The 20,391-nt window shown below is 36.0% G+C and overlaps 1 protein-coding gene across 1 annotated transcript in view; it reads right to left on the minus strand.

Annotated features, from left to right (window-relative positions):
• Positions 1-6,928: 6,928 nt before the first annotated feature.
• OPRK1 (opioid receptor kappa 1) overlaps positions 6,929-20,391 on the minus strand; it is a 31,316-nt gene continuing 17,853 nt past the window's right edge. The window contains exons 2-3 of the mRNA XM_036765177.1: positions 16,739-17,091; positions 6,929-7,461 (exon numbers count right to left, since the gene is read on the minus strand). Coding sequence (XP_036621072.1) covers positions 6,929-7,461; positions 16,739-17,091 — 886 coding nt within the window. The remainder of the gene's footprint in view (positions 7,462-16,738; positions 17,092-20,391) is intronic.

Genomic DNA, 20,391 nt, shown 5'->3' on the forward strand with positions numbered 1-20,391 from the left:
TCTCTGTCTGTCTGTCTCTCCCTCTCTTTTTCTCTCTCTCCTAACTACTTCCTTACTACCTACACACATACCCATGTCTCCCTCATCCTCAAAAAAAACCTCTCACTTGATCCACCCATCTTCACTAGCTATTATCCTATATTTCTCCTCTCTTTTGAAGCTAAACTCCTTAAGAAGGCAATCTACAATGAATTCCTCCCATTGCTTTCCTGCTGTCCTAAAGAGCTCTTTCCTGAGCCCTCTTTTCTTCTACCTTTAGATTGTTTCACTTGGTGATCTCACCAGCTCACATGTATTCAGTTAGAATCTGTATGCCGATTATTCTCAAATTTATTTATTCAGTGCTAACTTTTCTACTAACTTCTAGCATTATCTCCAACAGCCTATTGGACATCCTGAACTGGGTGTCCTACAGACATCTTAAACTCAACATATCCCAAACTGATCTTTCCCAGCAACCTTTCCTCTTTCTCTAACTTCTCCATTACTGTCAAAGGTACCAGCCTCTTCTTAGATACCCAGGCTTGCAACCTAAGTGTGAACCTTGACTAATCACTTTCTTTCTCACCTCATCTCCAATCTGTTGCCAAGTCCTATTGATTTTATCCCCATCATGTCTTTGTATATTTCCTCTGCTATCCTCTGACACTGCTACTACCATGATGTGAGCCCTTATCACCTCACATTTAGACTTTTGCAATGGCCTACTGGTTGATTTCCCTGCATCTTCTCTCTGCATCTAATATATTCTCTACTCAGTTGTAAAAGATCTTCCTAAAGCCCAAATTATAACCTGTGCTTTATATTCTAGATATAATTTTATTTTCTATATTTATCTTGTTTATCTGTAAATTTCTAAGGCTTATATCTGGTATATAGTATGTGTTATATAAATACTACCTACTTATCATCATCATGATCCTCAATCTTATTTGAACATTCTTTCAATTGTTTCAGTCATATCCAATTCTTTATGACTTTATTTGGGGTTCATTGGAGTAGCTTGCCATTTCCTTCTCCAGCTCATTTTACAGAAGAGAGAAGTGAAGCAAACAGGGTTAAGTGACTTGCCCAGAGTAAGTGATTTGCCCAGTTAGGGAGTGTCTAAGGCCAAATTTGAACTCAGGCCTTTCTGACTCCAGACCTGGGACTTTATCTATTGTGCTACCTAGCTGGTCCTGTTTGAACACAGTTGCCTGCATATTGTCTTGCACACTAGACTGTGAGCTCCTTGAGAATAGGGACTTTTGGGGGGGCTTATAAAAATAAATTTTTATTGACTGACTTTATGTTAAAAATTCTTTTCCCTATTTCTTCCTTTAAAAAAAAACTATTCATCCTTCAGGGTTTAGCACAAATGTTACCTCCACTTGGTGTATCTCTGATGAATTTTGCCAGGTTTATACCTTCTCCTGCCTCTGGTTTCCTAAGAATCAAGATCTCTGATGTATGCAAGTTCCTTTCATTTTAAGCTCTCTAGTATTTCTGTACACAGTAGGTAGTTGAAGAAACTTGAAATTGAATTGAACTAAATTGTGCTTGAAGACGCTATGATTGTGAAGCCATTAAAATACTTTGTGTAGTCACTATAAGAGATGTACCCTTTGAGAACTTTAGGACCTTTTCAGAGAACATCAGTTCCAAATGTGTGGCAATGGTGACTAGGGCCTTGTTGGCAGAGCAGTATCATTTGCTTAAGTCTTTCCTCCACTTGTCGAGAAGTGAAGTCATCTCTTCTAGGACAGATCCTTTGCAGTGGAAGAATGAAGGATAAAAAGAAGCAATTTTTTTTGCTTGTTTTGCCATTTTTGCAGTTTCAGATTTGAGGGAGCTTTAAAGGAGCTTCACTTTGGCACAATGCATACTCCACCACCGTGCCTTCATTCTTTGCTAACTTGACTTATGGAAACCTACTTCAAATGAATCTGCCCTCTCTGGTTATGTTGGGAGGGCAAATTAAAGCCCAGTTAAACAACAGTTAGACTAACCTTGAATTTTGATATGATGACTGTAACTTCATGAGTATGCTGCTATATAGGAGACCTAAAGAATTAGTCATAAACTATATTGTAATCCCCTCCTTGCTTAAATTCTGTTCCAAAAGCAAGAAGACTTTGAGTTACCTTTGCTATATAAAGTTATATATGTGTATGAGATGAGAAGCCCTACAAGATCTAGGTGTTGTAAAACCCCAAAGAACCAAACATGAGTAGGTTCAGTCTGGTCTATCCAACTGAAATGCTGAGAAACCCCAAAGGGAAGATCAGTAGCAAGGAAATGGAGATACCACTTTATCTTCTCATCACAAGATATAGGGACAGAAATACATCAACTTGATATGTGGACTCTGTCTATGCCCTACCTAACCTTTGAGTAAAACAAATTTAATAGTGGCCTTCTGGGGACAATCTGGCTCAGCCACTATCCCTAGATAACATATGGAATATTTCTGTCTTACACTAAGATAATTGGAATAGAGTCTTAATCATCCATGTGTCCTTTTAAATAAAAGTCTTCCTCCAATAATATGGAACCCCTCCATGACTAAGCTCTTTAACAAAGAGGACTACCAATTCGTTCTAAATCAACTTTTTTGTTGTTGTTTTTCCTAAATTTTAGAGCTATGATTTTAGGATCCTTGCTCCTTAAACACAAGGGCCATTTAGTTTTAGGGTGTTTTTTTTGTCTTTTTACGCCCAGGGCCTATCACACCGCTTTGCACATAGTAGGCACTTGAGTACTTTTAAAATTAAATTTAAATGAACCATAATAGTTAGAGGTGAAGATCACCATATCAATCATCTACCAACACTTTCATTTTATAAGTGCAGAATTGACACTATTAGAAGAGAAAAGATATGTCCAGGGTCACACAAGCAAGAAGTAGAACTAGAATTTGAATCCAAGTTTTCTCCTTACTTCCTATCCAGTGCTCTTTGGGGGAAAAATAGGATTCTGGCAATTTCTGAAGTAACTAGATTCCAATATTCTATTTGATTCTATTTATCCCTCAATGTTTCTATATCCTCTTCATGGGAATGGAATAGTTGCCAATCATCTCTACAATATCATGAAGTCACTATACCTTATTTTTATTAATATAAATCTAGAGAGAATGTAGTAGAATAAATGAATCGACATAACAAATGAATGTTGAGAGATTTTGTTTCTTTTTTCAGTACAATTTTTTATCACAAGGCACAACCATATACACAATGCATAATTTATCACCATTTTAGAATATAAGTATGTACATGATATATGTATATATTTCTATCAGAGCTTGGAAAAGAAACAAGAAAATACTTTTGTTTTGAAGACTAGAAGAATTCATTAGGGCCAAACAAGCTTCTTTTTTTAGACATTGTTTTCAAGTTTCTGCTAAATCAAATAATTCTCATGAAAAGACTACACAGCCCAGTCACAATTCTCTCCTTGAGAAAGTGCTAGTAGAAATCCAGCCACATGTATTCCCTTTACTGCAATTATATATCCTATCATGCTACACTATACATAATAAACAACTATAGAGGGGATGAGTGTCACTATAAGAGATGAAGGCCAAGTTTTGCTCAGAGATACAGTCCTAGATAGCACTTGATTCTTCAGAATTAAGCGACTGTCCTTTGAAATTTTCCGACATTGCTTTTTAGTTACTACTATAAATCAATAGACTAGAGGGCTAGAGATTATACCTATGATTTCATTAGGATAGGATATCCCCAGGTGAAGAAATTCCCTTTGACAATTTAGGATGGCACCTTGTCTGTAATGTATAAGAGTTGTCTAGAGCACTGAGAAGTTGTTATTTGCTCAGTCACATGGATAGGATGCGTCAAAAGGAGGCCTTTAAACTAGATTTTCTAGTAATCCATTACACCATGGCTGCCTCTCAGTTTCAATAATTGTAATTTTTTAAAAACACTATTTATGAAGGGCTATTCTAGACAGGGTCACAATAATGATTTTGGACACTCAAGAAGACTTCTGTTCATTTTTCTATCTATCCTCTATCTATCCTGACTGATTTATCTCACTATACCTCTCTCCAAATCCTTAATCCTCTGTAACAAACCCATGTGACAGAAAAGATCACTGGGAAAACTAGGAGGAATTGAAACTGAAAAAAAACTGGGGTCGCAGTCCCTAAGGTTGGACAGTCTAGTTCTGACCTAAGAGAGACACTCATGTATTTTGCTATGCTTTCTTGTTGAGATTAGAGGGGTGGAGCATCAAAATATTACATGAAGCGGATTAATAGAAGAAGACCCTTGGTAATGCCATTATCTGACAGTATGTACTTAGCACAATTATTATTTCTTCTGCCACACATCAAAAAATATTTCTGGGAGAGAAGCATAAAAATCCAGGCTATGTTTTTGACAAAGAGGTTTTTATGCATCATACCCTTCTTTTATTATTATATCCCTAAGCTTCACATCTTTCTACATACTTTGTTTCTTCCTACTGTTATTCTTATTGCAGAAATCCCCTAGAAGTTTTGGGGGGAAATATTGTCAGCACTAGCAAGGGAACATCCATAGCCCTAATGAGTGCCATAAGAATTCTCTGAGCATCCCTGACACAAGAGAAGGGCAGATGTCCTACATTCACACACAAGGCTCAGATAACCCTAGTGCCGATGAAAGCATTAGCGTGAGAATGCTTCATGTGCACTTCATAGAATCTCATCCCATGTTTGTTGTTCAAGTTTGCATTTGCTCCCAAGGGTAAAAACAGCAATGGGGAGCCTGGAATATGAACAGGGGAGTTTAGTGCTCCAGGAAATAAGAGATTACTTGGATATTTATAAATATTATGTATAATATGCTTAAGAAAGGAACATACCACTTTACCACTTCCTTAGTGTTAGTTCCTCAAGCCACTGTGTACATACATATATGTATATGTGTATATATATGTGTGTGCATACACATATCCATCTAGTTCTGCAGCTGAGGTATTGGAGTATATCACACTATGGTCAATAAATATTAAAACTGCCTATGTATATATGTCTATAAAAGCACAAATGCGCTTAAATATTTCCTTGAAATATGATATAAAAATTTCTTAATTTTCAGTTAGAAATATATCCAGTCACAGAGTCCAAAGAATTTAGGAACACTATGTTAGGTACTGTGCAGATCTAAGATACAGACAAGCTAATATATTTGAGGTAAACCTTGAAAATATTTGTTTAACTCCTTAAGTGCCAAGTTTTAGTTTCAACAAAGCACAGACAGAAGATGATAGGAGAAAGAGAATATCCCCATAAGAATTAAAATACCTTAGAGTTTCAGAGATGTGTATATGTCCATGTCTCTGTAAACCCTAGATGGGTCTCATCTGGTACCTACCTGGAAAAAAAAGCCTTAGTCCCAAATTTACCCCTTGGCCCAATGCATATGTCAAAACAATGAACAAGGGAGAGGAAAGTACCATAGCTTTTGGAGATGAGAGAATGAACAAATGAGGTACAACTCCCATTACACCTATACTATTTTGAAATTTTCCTCACTTTAGAGCCTTGAGTCCAAATGGCAAGATCATAATGCATGGAATGCTAAGGCTCTACCTCAACTACTCCTTTAAGTGGTGTCTGATCCAAGCTAAGGCATAATAAAACAAAACGATATCATTTCCATTCTCTGCCTGGGGATGAAATTTCATTGACTGTCTGTCCCACCACAAGAAGAGTGAAGCTGGGCTCTACATGTAGATAATTGCTGGAGTATACTGATGATGGGATCAATCCAGGTACTTTATAGGGCTGAATCCCAAGGGTGAGTTAAGCTTTTCAGGAAGCTTTAAAAATTGACTCTTTGGGAGTAAGCAGGTATACTTGTGCTTCCAAAAGTCCTATGATTAATTCCCAGGAAATACCTTAATGACTAGAGAAATGTTTCAACTACTATAATGATTGCCAGCAATGTCATCACTCCAAGTGAATGAATTAGCTGGTTGACTTATTTTCAAATTAGGCACACATGTCAAGAAGAGCTAGTGATAGGGCAGCCCATTCTTTATCTACATATACAAAATATTTCAAGATGAAGATCTGGTATATTTTAATCAACGAAAGGCTTTCTGACTCCAGTTCTCTTGTTGTACACAAATGATCAAGGGAAGATTTTCCTAACATATTTTCCAAGGCATGACTTAACATCTAATCATTTGTCAGCTTAAATACCAGAGAATCATAGCTAAAAGCAGTAAGCATCATCTGTAGGTGCCAAATACACTAAAATATATTAGAAACTATATTCCTGGCATCCTAAGAATTTATTTTTATTTTTAAAATATTAAAAGACTTTCACAATACACAGAAACAATGCACACTTTAGGTGTAAATTCAGGCCATGCTTAAGCTGAAATTTTTGCCACACAACCAAAGGAAATGCTTATTATTCATGAAGAGTAAAGGGAAATAGGGTGAGAAACTTTACAGTGGCCATCATTTTTCAAGCTACCACTGTGCAAGAATCTGGATTTACAATATTCACTTTCATTCTGAAGCAAATGCTTTTTCTTTTTTAAAAAACACAACTATAGGAACAATATCTCTCCATATAAGGCCATAGCAAATGTTGGGAAGCATAGTCTAAGCCTCAGAAGATCGAAATCTGACTTTCTTTTCCCTAGCAACACAGTCAGATAGTCTGACCTCCTAGGTTTAAAGAAGGTACCTTCCTACTTAGATTTTTTTTTGTCCTCAAACCCTGTCTTAAACTTTGGTGAGAACTGAGCTTGCCTGCCATAGCAGCTTGCCCTTGCCATAACTCCACAACATTAGAACTTCTAAAAGTCTTTCCAAAAATAAAATTCTATGTTTCCAGGCTCAGACTGCTGTGGTAATCTGAGTTAATCCTAGATCATTGAACTCCTCTCTTCCTGGAGAACTATAGGACGACATTTCCACGACTAGTCATACAGGTTTATTTATCCCATCAACATCTCTCATGTAGGGAGTGTCCTGAACTGTGTTTTGGACTCTAGTAGTGCTCTGTCGCTCCATCCTGGCCTTAAATGGGAAACAAAAGTCCCTAAAACACCTTTTGAAGTTTTCATCCAAGAAAGCATAAAGAATGGGGTTTAAGCTACTATTGGTGTACCCTAAAGCAATGCAGAAATAATAGCTAGAAAGGACTGCTGTGCTATGGGAGGTGCTCCCCAGGGCCTCAACCAGTACAAATATGTGGATGGGGGTCCAACAGATGATAAATACTGCCACCACTACCAGAACAAGCCTGGTGATTCGGCGGAGGTTGCGATCTTTCTCTCGAGAGCCCGAAAGTAGCCTCACACTCTTTAAGCGTAAGATCATCAAAGTGTAGCAAACGATGATGATGAGAACTGGGATCACAAATGCAAAAACAAAGACACAGATTTTCATGAAGAGATCCCACCAGGAATAATCAACATCTGGGAATTGCAAAGAGCACTCGATGGCATCTATATCTGAAAGAAATAACAGAAAAAAATAATGAAGAGAAGGTTAGAACATCCCATAAATTATTTTAGATACATGGCTGTGATTATTTAAAATGTGCCCAGTAGCCTCTCTATTTACATAAACGAATTATGCTAAAATATTATCACACAAAGTAAGCCAGCAAAGTACAAATAAAAGCGATACCCTATGGTGGCAATTATCTTTCAGTAGAGACCAAGAGTACCAAATAGCCAATTATACACAGGTCACATAATGTACTTTAGTTACAGTGTAAGTCAATATATAAGATTAATAAGCCTTGTTAATTTCCTCAGAATATATAAAGCTTTTAATTACAAAAATGGATTTTTCTTTACTAATTTTCATATGGAACTGAAGTGATATTTTTCTAATGGAAAGCTGCCTTTATAAAGTTCTTTTAAGGTATTTTTTTCCAATTTTTAAACCACAGACAGTATGAGATAATATCCACTTGTGTTAAGTAATAGAACTTTGAACCCTGCCATGCAACTTTGCAAAGACTTACAAATGTGAAAGAAACTCGACTAGGTTACAAGACATCTGGTAATGAATCAAATATAAATGTAATCTATGGCTCAAAGTCCACTTATATGGGACTCTCCTTATTGGTGAAAATCAATGTTCTTCAACTGAATGAGGAAAGAAGAAAATGAGAGCTTGAAGGAGAAGAAAGATCCTGGTTTTCTGGCTTCCAGGCTTCCAGATTTGAAAGAGAAGACACTCAATTCCAGCTTCTCTCCAGGGAGAGGCCCCTGAAGGGGAAAAAAGACTCCAAAAAGAAGCTAGCTTTTAAGCTATGACTTACATTTTTTTATAAAAATAATTTTCAGCAACTAGGATCCCATATGATATATTTGGGTTGTTGCCTAAAATGCAAACAAAATAATTTGGGCTTAACTAAAAATTTAGGAAATTATCTGAATAATGGTGGCAATTTTTTTTTTACTTTTTTACTACAGTATGTGACAAGAAGGCTATGGTGAATTTTCTTCTTTTAACATAGAAAATTACTTCTATTTCCCTGTTTCATTTTGGTTAAATAGATTTGGTTCAATATTGGAAGAAGCAGAAACCTAGTCCTATCCTTAATAAGGTTATATTTAGAGGGTGTTTGCCCAGCTCCCTTCTTTCTCAGCCCTATCTGCTAATCCTTTTCCTTTGGTATATGAGAAAACAGTTGAGATAGTACAGAGAGGGACTCTTTTCTTTACATTTTCAAAACAAAATCTTACTAATGAACAAAGGAATTGTTAACAATAATGTCATGGAATGATTTTTTTATCTTTTCTGACATAAGAAAATTTTATTCCTTAAAAAGTTTCTTAAAAATATCAAAATACTTTCTACAACAAATAACTCACAAGAAAGTAAAGCATGCTATGTTCAGCATGCTATTAGTCATCCCATAAATTACAAAGCATGGTATTATTGTGAATACTAATAAGGATAAATATTTTGGAGGCAATCCCTTTTGCTGACTCAGAAACAAGTCAAAGAGTAGTAGATGAAAAGCCAATAGAGTAAATTGTAATTTTTGGCCTCTAAAGAGAGTTGGCACAGTGAATAGAGTACCAGGACTGGAGTATGGAAGACTCATCTTCTTGAGTTCAAATCCAGCCTCAGACACTAACTAATTGGGTGACCAAAGTCAGCTAACTCACTTAACTCTGATTGCCTTGCCTCAGCTAAAAATGAGCTGAGGAAGAAAATGGCAAACTCCTCCAATATCTTTGCCAAGAAAACCTCAAAATGGGGTCACAAAGAGTCAGATACAACTGAATAACAACAAATATACTTTAACATTAAAACTTATAAACACTAAATGGAATAATCTCATCTGATTGTGAAAGGAAATTGCTTTTTCCCCCCCTCTTAAATAGAAGCAATTATCATAGACAAGATAGATTTGCCTCACTTTATAAAAATAATTTCTGAAATATATGAATGAAGTTAATATAATTAAATGAAAAAAGTGGCAAATATCCATAAAACCATTAAAATTTACAAGGGCAACTCTCAGTCCATAATGTATAAATGGTCAAAGGAAATGAATAGATATTTTTTTCAAAAGGAGGAAGCTGAATTCTTCATAATCACTAAAAATATATTAATCTCCCTATTAATTGCAGAGGTACAAATAAGTATATAAACAAAAAAACCTCAATGTATGTAGGGGTGTAGAGAGACAGGCAGACTCATTGGCTGCTGGTAGGATTTCAAGCATGGACACTTTGTAGGAAAAACCTTGTAGTACATAGTGAAAGTTAAAAAAAAATCAACATACTTTTGACTCAATAATTCTCCTACTTGAAATATATACTGAAAGTGTTATCAAAAACAATGACAAAAAATAGCTGATTGCTCAAAGATTTTCATAGTGCTATTAGTTGCATTTAGAATAATAATAATTTTAAAAAAGAACTGGTAACAACCTAAATTTCTAACAATAGAAGATGATTAAATAAAATTTTAGTGCACTAATATTATATAAAACTATAATCCAACTAATATAGTCAAGTATAAGGAAAATGAAGAAATATGGAAATAATTTTATTAAATAATGCAAGGGGGAAAAGGTCAAACTAGAACAAACATACACATTTAATTATAATCATATAATAGGAAAAGTAAATAAAATGAATACAAAAATGATCCTTTTGGGAGACTTAGGTGAAGTGACTGAAAAGTTATATTTCATATATTAAAATTCATCTTTTTAGGCATAAATAGTATTTAAAAGAGTTTAATTAGTTGTATTGAAGTGTCACATTAAATCATGAATCATATATCAAATAATTTTAACAGGAAGAGAAAACTAAGGCAATTACTATGAAAATTAAAGCTAAAACATGCATTCATTTGTCTGAACATTTTAGGCATAAATATTTTAGCCAGATATTTGTCTACATTCTAGTTTAGATTGTCTACATTTTTCTTAATCTCCAGAAGGAGCTTCAAAGCCTTCCTTCATAATCTGTTGTCTTGTCTTGTAATTTTAAACCTCATGTCTAAAGGTTTTTTCTTAATTGTCAAATTTAACCTTTTAGTCTATTCTCGGATTTTTGTTTTAACATAATTCCATCTATGTAAGGAATACATTGTGTGAAAACTCCTAAAAATTGCCTTGAATGTTGAGAGGTTAAAAAACTCATCTAGATTCACTCATTAAACTAAGTCTTCTTGTCTCCAAGGCTGGTCGTCTACTCATTACACTAAACTGCCTCTGTTCTTTGTTACTACACATATAATATGTCATTTCTTTGTTACTACACAAATAATATGTCAGTTCTATAAAGGCCCTTCTGAGGTTCATCATTGGTGGCACTCCCTCCACCAATTTTCTTCAATAATCAATAGATTACCTTGTCCTCTTCCTCCCTTCTTTCTTTTTCTTTCTTTCTTTCTTTCTTTCTTTCTTTCTTTCTTTCTTTCTTTCTTTCTTTCTTTCTTTCTTTCTTTCTTTCTTTCTTTCTTTCTTTCTTTCTTCCTTCCTTCCTTCCTTCCTTCCTTCCTTCCTTCCTTTCTTTCTTTCTCTCTCTTTCTTTTTTTTCTTTCTTTCTTGTCAAATGGGGATAAGTGACTTGTCCAGGGTCACACATCTAATAAGCGTCTGAGGCCAGATTTGAATTCTGATCCCCCTAACTCCAGAGCCAGTTGCCCTATCCACTGCGCCACCTACTTGTCCCTTGCCTGGACACAGCAGCCAAAGTGGAATTCCTAAAGCATGAGTCTAACTGTGTCACTCCCTATTTAAAGGAGCTCCCTTATTTCCAGGACAGGTTCATAAATTGTTTTGTGTCATGAAGCTCTTCGAAAATATGATTGATAATATTTAGGGACACCTCAAAATATTTTAAAATGAATAAATACATAGGATCACAAAGGAAACTAACTATGATTAAGCACAGTTAAATTTTTTACTTAGGTTCACAAACACCAGGTTAAGAACTCCTGGTCTTGGATAAATATAAGTCCTCTATTTGGCATTTAAAGCCCTTCAGAATTGGCTCCAGCCTACCTTTCTAGAGACAACAGGCTATCTCTCATACTTGAAATACTTTTCCTCTTTACCTCAACCCCTTGGAACCCCTAAAGTTCAGCTCAAATGTCCCCTCTTTGAAGAGATTCTTCCCGAAACCCCCAGTTGCTGGTGCTCTCCCTGAAATCATTTTCTATCTGTTTTGAATATCTCCTGTATTTACTTATCTGTAAACTTTTTTTATCCTACTGCAGCCCCTTGAGGGAATACTTTTGTATTTCTATATCTCATGCCTACAGGTATTTGGGAAAGGGACTGAACCTATGATTTCATTGATTTAGGAAACTCCCTCTGCCAGTGAAGACTGCTACCTTCTCGGCAACTTTAGAACAAAGTTGCCTAGAGCACCAAGAGTTTAAGTGATTTACCCAGGGTGACTCAATCAATAAGTGTCAGAAATATTACTTGAACCTAGGACTTTCTGGTCCCTAGGCTGGCTCTCTACCCACTACACCAAGTTGCCTCTAACCTACTAGCCAGGTAATAAATGATTTTTAAATGGCTAAAGCATTCCCATGCCCCAGGAGATTATTTTCACAAGTTTCTGAAACCAAGAAAGTCAATGACCTTTGTCGACTCTTTATTAACGATCTCTTCCAAACCTGTCTAGTTCAATACTCAGACAGCAGACACACAAGTTCATCACAAAGCCCACACCTGAAAACATTCCAACTGAGTAGTTAACCTGAGTTCAAGACCTGCTGTCATAACTTTTGGTACAATCCTATCCATGCCATGATGAGTCATAGTTGTAAGATTCCAGTGCAAGTACACTAATCTTTGTAGTAATTATTATTTTTGTTCAGTATCTGACTCTTTGTGACCCCATTTGGAGTTTTCTTGGCAAAGATACTAGAGTGGTTTGTCATTTCCTTCTCCAGCTTATTTTACAGATGAAGACCTGAGACAAATAGGGTTAAGTGACTTGCCCAGGGTCATCCAGTTAGTAAATGTCTGAGGTCAGATTTAAATATAGGTCTTCCTGACTCCAGTTCCAGTGCCCTATCTCCTGTACCACCTAGCTGCCAATCATAGTAATAAAGGGTACTTTAAAGAGTTTAGTAGGGGAAAGCCTATGAGTTGTGGAAATACATAATTTTAATATATCATAATAACTTGTTATAACGCCGTATGATTTTTGAAGCCACTGAGTCTACCCTGCATCTAAGCAAGCACTATCTCTATACAACCTTTCACCCAAGTGGTCATCTGGCCTTAATTTTAAAACCTCTAGGGAGAAAGAAGCTTCTACCACCCAAAACAGGTTGTACCACTTTTGTAAAACTCTCACTGTTTGGAAGATTTTTTTTCCTCCTACCAGGTCTTAATCTGTCTCAGAAATATCCACTAGTTGCTCTTAGACCAAGCAGTATAATCCTGCTCACATATGACAGTCCTTCAGGCACCTGAAAGATGCCTATGAAATCTCAAGTAATTTATTTTCCAAGCTAAACACCCACCATTTCTTAATCCATCCTCATTTAGCATTAATTAGAGTGCGTTCATCATTGTGGGTGCTCACCAGCATATCCCTAACATTCCCAAAACATGTTGTCAAGAACTTAATACAAACCTCTAGTTGTAATCTGACCATGGGAGAATCAAGATAGTGAAATTATTAACTCCCTGCCCCTAGATACTGTACCTCTAAATGCAATCTGAGTGTTCATTACCAATCTTAGTTTGATGAATTGCCTTGATTTACACAGATAGTAAGTATGAGAGCCAGGATTCAAACCCAGGTCTTCTGACTATTTTTCCAGGACTTTTTCTACCACATCTTGTTGTCAATTTCCAAAACTTTCTAACAGGCTTAATATTCAATGCAATGTATAAAAACTCTTTTCTTAGAAAATTTTTATAAAGGAAAATTTCTTATGGACTGCCCTACAAAAGCAATATTTTTTTTCTGTGCTGATTTGGTGTCCAGTAAAAGTATATTCTTCTCCTATCACTTAGCCCATTTCTTCACACACTATAGGAAATTTCTATCTGTAATTCCTTACCTTGACTCTGACTTCTAATTATACACAAAGATCTAAGATTTAAAATAGACTCTTAACGAGTTTGTTTCTCTGAGGACATAAGAAACAAATGTCAAATATGTTTGAGCCTATAATATGTCTTCTTTTTAAGAAAGAGTTAGGACTAGATGTGGTTGTGCACATCTGTAATGCCTGCTAATGGAGTGGCTAAAGCTGGTGGACCTCTTAAGCTTGAGATTTCCATCTGAGCTTCAGTGGGTTGAGTCTATCAGGTACCCACACTAATGTCCAGCATTAATATGATAACCTCCAAGGAGCAGGGGACCAGCAAGTTTTCTAAGGAGGGGCAAACTGGCATAGGTAGAAAGAAAGAGGAGAGATAGGAGATAGGAAATAAGGAGAGAGAGAGAGAGATTGAGATTATTTGGATATCTTGAAATAGCTATCAATTATAACTTCTGCGACTATGTTGGAAATTCAGTTCACGGTTTTATAAGAGAAAAACATCATGTGCTTTATTAAATTACTTTTACTATATTAGATATGTTATTATTTCAGGACATGTACCGGAGCCATGACCTTGGAAGTATTTTACAGCCATATGTAGTCAATTATCTGTGCCCACAGGTATTCATGAACTATATCACTTACACAATTGCTGGGGAGAGAAACATCATCTATAATTTTCAAAGTGATTGTTCTGCCAGCAAAAATGAAATTCTATTAAGAGCAGAGTTCTTTTCATAACTGTACCTTTTACCCTAGAGATGCAAAAACCTAGAAATAGAGTGAAAAGAATAATGATCCAGTTTGGCTAGGGATATGAGCTAATGACCTAAACCTGAACAGTTTGTCTATCTCTCACTTCACGAATTCTATTACTGTGATTATGAGTGGACTGGACCTTTACATGCAGGAAACTAAATAAATGGTGCTGCTGAAGAGGTGCGGACTTGTTACTGAGGAGGGAAGGGGAAAGCCCCAGTCTATCTTATGAGGGGTTTAGCATTTGGACTTGTTCTGTGGGGCACCAAACATTCAGCATGGCCTTTGGGTAAGCACTCCAAGTAATTATGTTGTGTTTGTCAAATCCATTTCCTTTTGTCTTTTATGTGTAGAGCAGAAAATCAGTGTGTGTAAGAATGATCCTTCTCACTCCTGGGGGGGATAAAAAGGATTTCTTATCTTTACCTATTTAGGTGCTATTTTTCTTCCTATCTTCTGTTGTTACTGGTTTTTTTTTTCTTATTGTATCTATTTGGTACTCAACAAAATATCATTCTAAGGATTCACTTTCCTCTTGTTCTCTTCTAGTAATCAAATGGTTTAATATAAACTGAATTTTCATGTAAACTGAATAGAATAATGACTAGTCATGAATTAGTTTAGTGCAAGCCGCTTGTCCGAATTACTTGTTCTTAAAAAAAAAATCTAAAGTGATCATGATTGATTAAAACTTATTTTGTGTCTTAAGAGTCTTTTCCATCAATATCTCCACATATGCAGTATCTAAATGTATTTGCCTTAGATACTAGGTGTATGACCTCTAACTGACCCAGTTTCTTCATCTGTAAAAATAGTGATAATAATAGCACCTACTTCTCAGGGTTGCTGTGAGGATAAAATATAATAATATTTGTAAAGTGTTTTGCAAGCCTACAAGTGTTATCTAAATGCTATTTTTATTATTACTTTACTCATTTTATATTATATTTGATTTATACATTATTTATAAAGTATAAATAAATTATATATAAATATATATAATTTAATAATAAATATATAATTTTATATAATAAATTTATATAAAATTTGAATAAATTATAAATTATATTTTCAGATCAAATCTATTGTACAAAGTTAAAATAAAGCATGTAAACAAATATCATTTCAAATACCCTTTATTCCAGCCAATGGCATGCTATCCTATATTTTATCTCCTCTATTAAGGCAGTATATTATAGTAAGAAGAATGCTGGATTCAGAAAAAGGATTTCTCTGGATTCAAAGTCCATCTCCATTCTGTGACAATGGGTAAACAAAACCTCTCTGAGGCTTATTTTTCTCATCTATAAAATAGGATAATATCTGCAACACCTACTTCCCAGGGCTGTGATAGATAATATAAGTAAACTGAAACCTTAAATTGCTATAGATAAATTTCAGTTACTTTTTCTAAAGCATACTTCATGTCTACCTGCACTTAAGTCTTATTCTGATGTCTTATTCATTCAGTCAATTAACATTCATTAAAAGTATTCTATGTGCCTGCCAGACTGTGCTGAGTGCTGGGAACACAAAGAAAGGCAAAAGACAGCCTCTGTTCCCAAGAACTTTACAGTCTAATGGTAGAGAAAACTTGCAAACAGCCATGTACAAACAATCTATATACAGGATAAATTGGCAATAATCATAGTGGAGTTGACCCTAGATTTTCAAGGGTTATATCAGAGGAGTATAAGGTCTATCAGATCCTACCAAGCAGAAGAGGTTTTGAGTCTAAATCAAGCTGGTAACAGAACGGATATTTAGCATCAGAGGACACATCTAGATAAATTCAAAAGGACTTGGCAACAAAAGTATGGCTGCTGGATAATGTTTTGTTATTGTCATTGTTTGGGTTTTTTTATTAGAGCAATTCATGACAGCAACCAGTTGAAGAACTGTAGGAGTGTCCACACTGAGGAATCATGGATGTTTTGAAATAATGAAATAGCTTAAACTTAAATATTTTTTGTTTAATGACAATAAGTAGCAGATATAGATTTAAATAGCACTCCAAGGTTTGCAAAGTACTTTACATCCCCATTTTACATATAAGGAAACTGAGTATGAAAGAGATTAAATGACTTGCCGAGGGTCACATAGCTAAGCAGGTTTCGAATTCAGGTCTTCCTGACTTACAAATGCAGCTCTCTATCTAATACAACACCTTGCTGTCCCAACTAGTCAGTGGTACCCCTTACTACAGGTTATGCTGAATACTGAAATAAAAGAAAGTCACTATCTCCCATGTCTGGAACTGTCTCCCTCCATATCCCTATCTCTTGGTTTCCTTCAAATCCCAGCTAAAATTCTACCTTCTACAAGAACCTTTTTCCTGATTCCCATGAATTCAAGTTTGTTCCCTCAGTCAATTATGTCTGATTGTAATCTGTACCAGAATTTTCTGTTGATGGAGGAGGAGGAAGGGAAGCTTCGGTAAGACTGAAAGAGTTAAACACTGAACACACTTACCTTCTCTGACCTTGGTGCCCCCTAGGACTATAGCAGATATACCAACAGAGGAAGATAATAACCAGATACATATGTTGATAATCTTTGCCTTCAAGGGAGTACGGAAGTCCAAAGCCTTGACAGGGTGACACACTGCAATGTAACGGTCAACACTCATCATGGTCAATGTGAATATGCTGGTAAACATATTGTAGTAGTCAATAGAAATCACAATTTTACACAGCATATCTCCAAAGGGCCAAGAATTCATCAGATATTCAGTGCTTTGGAAAGGTATAGTGGTAGTAACCAAAGCATCTGCCATAGCCAAGTTAAATATATAGATGTTGGTTGCTGTCTTCATCTTTGTATACCTGCAATACAAAAGAAAATTCAATTTTTCAGTGTATATGTCAGATTTATGTATTAAATCATAGAACAATAGAATTTTAGAGCTAGAAGGAACCAGAAAGACTAACTCCTTAGAGCTGTGGAAGCTAAAAATTCTGGGACAGATTTAACATAGTACTTTATTCTGAAGTTGAGCTAGTCCTGAGTCATTAACATGAAGATAACTATATAAATATATACCCACACATATTCATATGTATATGTGTATTCCAAGTGTTCTTCCAATAAATAAATTTTTAGGCTGCATTTTTTTTTGCTTTTTGGCAGGGCAATTGGTGTTAAGTGATTTGCCCAAGGTCACACAGCTAGTACACGTGTCAAGTGTCTGAGGCCGGATTTGAACTCAGGTTCTCCTGACTGCAGGGCCAGTGCTCTACTGACTGTGCCACCTAGCTGCCCTGAGGTTGCATATTTTACAAAAAAAAGTAACATATCTTTTTTGACTATTTCATAAATTCCTTCTTCCAAAGGGAAGCTACCAAAGCCTCAATCAACCAAAGATTATCATTTAATGATAAAACTAGTTTACTATGACTAATAGTTTTAGGGGCTCTTAAGTCTTAGAACATGAGTCAAAAGCAAATTATAATATAGGAAGTAACAGCAAATTGGCACATCCCTTACATAAAGCTGGGCAAACTGTTCATGAGAGATGGAGGAAATATTATAGAAGTTGAAAAGAACCTAAGAGACTATCTAATTCAATTACTTCATTTTATAGCTAAGAAAAGTGAGCTTAAATGACTTGTCATGAGTCAATAATGAGTCCCTACCATGCTAGCTAGGGATAGAGGCAGAACTGGATTCCAGATTTCTCGATTCCCTGGTCAGCAGTAGATAAAGTGCTAGACTTGGAGTCAGTAAACTCTGAGTTCAAATCCTAACTCAGACACCAAAATGTGGTCCTGGGTAAGTCACTTAACCACTACCTGCCTTAGTTTCCTTATCTGTGAAATGTGGATAAGACTAGCACCCATCCCCCCAGATTATTGTGAGGATGAAATGAAATATTTGTAAAGTGCTTTGCGAATCTTAAAGTGTTATATAAATGCTATTTGTTATTATCACTATTATTACATCATTAAGCCTTTGGTTTTTATCCTATGAAGCAACGGTGATATGGGAACGACATGACATATTGGTAATATACTTGTTTAATTAAGATAATTTTATTAAAATATAACTGGTCACATAAATAGAGGGATGTAAGAGGTAGGAGATTCCTGGTGAAGGTTAAAAAAAACCTCCTTTAAAACTTCTAATAAATCCATTTCATAAGAGTAGAATGAAACCTCAGCGATCCTTTTGAGAAGGATAAAATGTAGCACACAGAGAACAAAAGGAGGCAGCGTGGAACAGGAGAAAGAGCCCTGGAGTCAAAGGACCCGGGTTTACATCCCACTGTGTGGTTTGGGGCAAGTCGCTTAACCTCTCTTGGGCTTCTATTTCCTCATCTGTAAAATGAGGCAGTTAAGCTAGATGGCCTCTGATCTTCTTTCTGATGGTAGATCTAAGGTACTAAAGAGGAGCAGAGGGAAATATAAAGCAATATTTCTGAATACTATTAGGATCCTATAGGATGAAGGCATATCTCTCCTTATTGCTTCTCTCTGTCTCTCCATCTCTGCTTCTGTGTGTGTGCCTGTCTGTCTCTCTGTGTATCTCTGTCCCTCTGTGTCTTTTTGTCTCTCTGTCTCTGTCTATCTCTTTCTCTCTGTCTCTCCCCTCTCTCTCACTCTCTTTTCTCTGTGTGCATCTTTGTCTCTGTGTCTTTTTCTGTCTCCATCTCTCTCCCTGTCTCTCTGTCTCTCTCCATCCCTGTCTCACTCTCTATCTCCATCTCTGTCTCTTTCTGTCTCTGTCTCTCTGTGTCTCTCTATCTCAATGTCTATGTCTCTCTGTCTTTGTATTTATGCATATATGTCTACATAAAATGAATGGTCAGTATATTCAACCTCTCCATCTTCTATTTCCCCAGTCCCTCAATCTACTTTGTTGTTCTCTCTCTCCAATTCAATATATGAGAACATTTAATAAATAACTACTGTAAATAATCATCCTATCAAGACTTGGCCTGGCTGCCTTATAAAAGGCACCTAACTAGCTAAAGTATTGCACAAGGTGTCTCAAAAGTCGAGCTGAAGCTTAAGCTTAAGACTGCACTAAGATTTTGGGGACAACCTGTATTTCTTCCCAACCTGGGATGAAAAGAAGCTAGAGAAGGCAAGATAAAGACTGAAAAGCAGAATTTTCTACTACAGTGGCAGCTTTGAAATTTCTCTGTAGAGGAATGTAGACAGTGAACAGCAGCAAGAGCTATAAAAGTAACAGCAGAAAGAATATGTTTTCCAGGAGACTCACTCTAAGCAGCTGGAGCCTTTTCCTTCCCCTGGATCAACACTACGCTTATTAACAGTATCCAGCAGAGAGTGACTGAATTATGCCACTTCAGAGAAACCACTGAAACAATGGCAAAATTACTTTATTCTCTGTGTCTCCCTTCAGTTTTATTGCCACAAGCAATGAGTGGCAAGATACATTATTAAGTATATGTATGTTATTTCAAATTGTGCTTAATGGTCTTTTGAATTTTAAATGGTTTTCTAAATAAAGAATTTTATTTACCTTCTGAGTTGATATTTTTACTATAGTGTGACAAAGAGATGTGGAAGGGGAAGGGAGGACTTGCAAATAATTGATTTTACTAAAGTCATCTGTCTAGGAGACCACCAACATAGCTTGTCAATCAACAGATTTCCAAGGTATTCAGAGTATGTATGAATTTTATTTATTATCTGTGCATTTAAGATATCTCTATTGTCAAAGAAAAGAAGCCACATGAAACCAAGGCCTCCCATTTCACCTCTAAGTAGGCCCATCACTCAGCCCTAGGGGCCTTTGGGTTTTCTCCTCCTCACTAGTGGCAAGAGAGAGGTTGGAGAATGAGTAACTATGCTGAGAACTCTGGAGAAGTCAGCTTACATATTGGAGCCAGGTGAAAGAAATTATTATTTTTCTCTTATATTAATAGCCAATTATTGAATTAGGACCAAGGATTTTCCCCATTTCTATTTCCTCATTCAGAAATCAGCCCCTGTAGGTTATTCAGGCAGCCTTTGAAGTACAGAGCTGATAATGAGAGGGAAAACTAAGATCTGTTCAAAAGGTAAATACATTTTAGTTTAGGTAAATTGATGGATGCTGGGGCACTGCATTTTACACAGACAGGCCTGGGGAAAAGTGGATTATCCCTTTTGTCTAGA

This window comes from Trichosurus vulpecula, chromosome 1 (assembly GCF_011100635.1).
Source record: "Trichosurus vulpecula isolate mTriVul1 chromosome 1, mTriVul1.pri, whole genome shotgun sequence".
NCBI lineage: Eukaryota > Metazoa > Chordata > Mammalia > Diprotodontia > Phalangeridae > Trichosurus > Trichosurus vulpecula.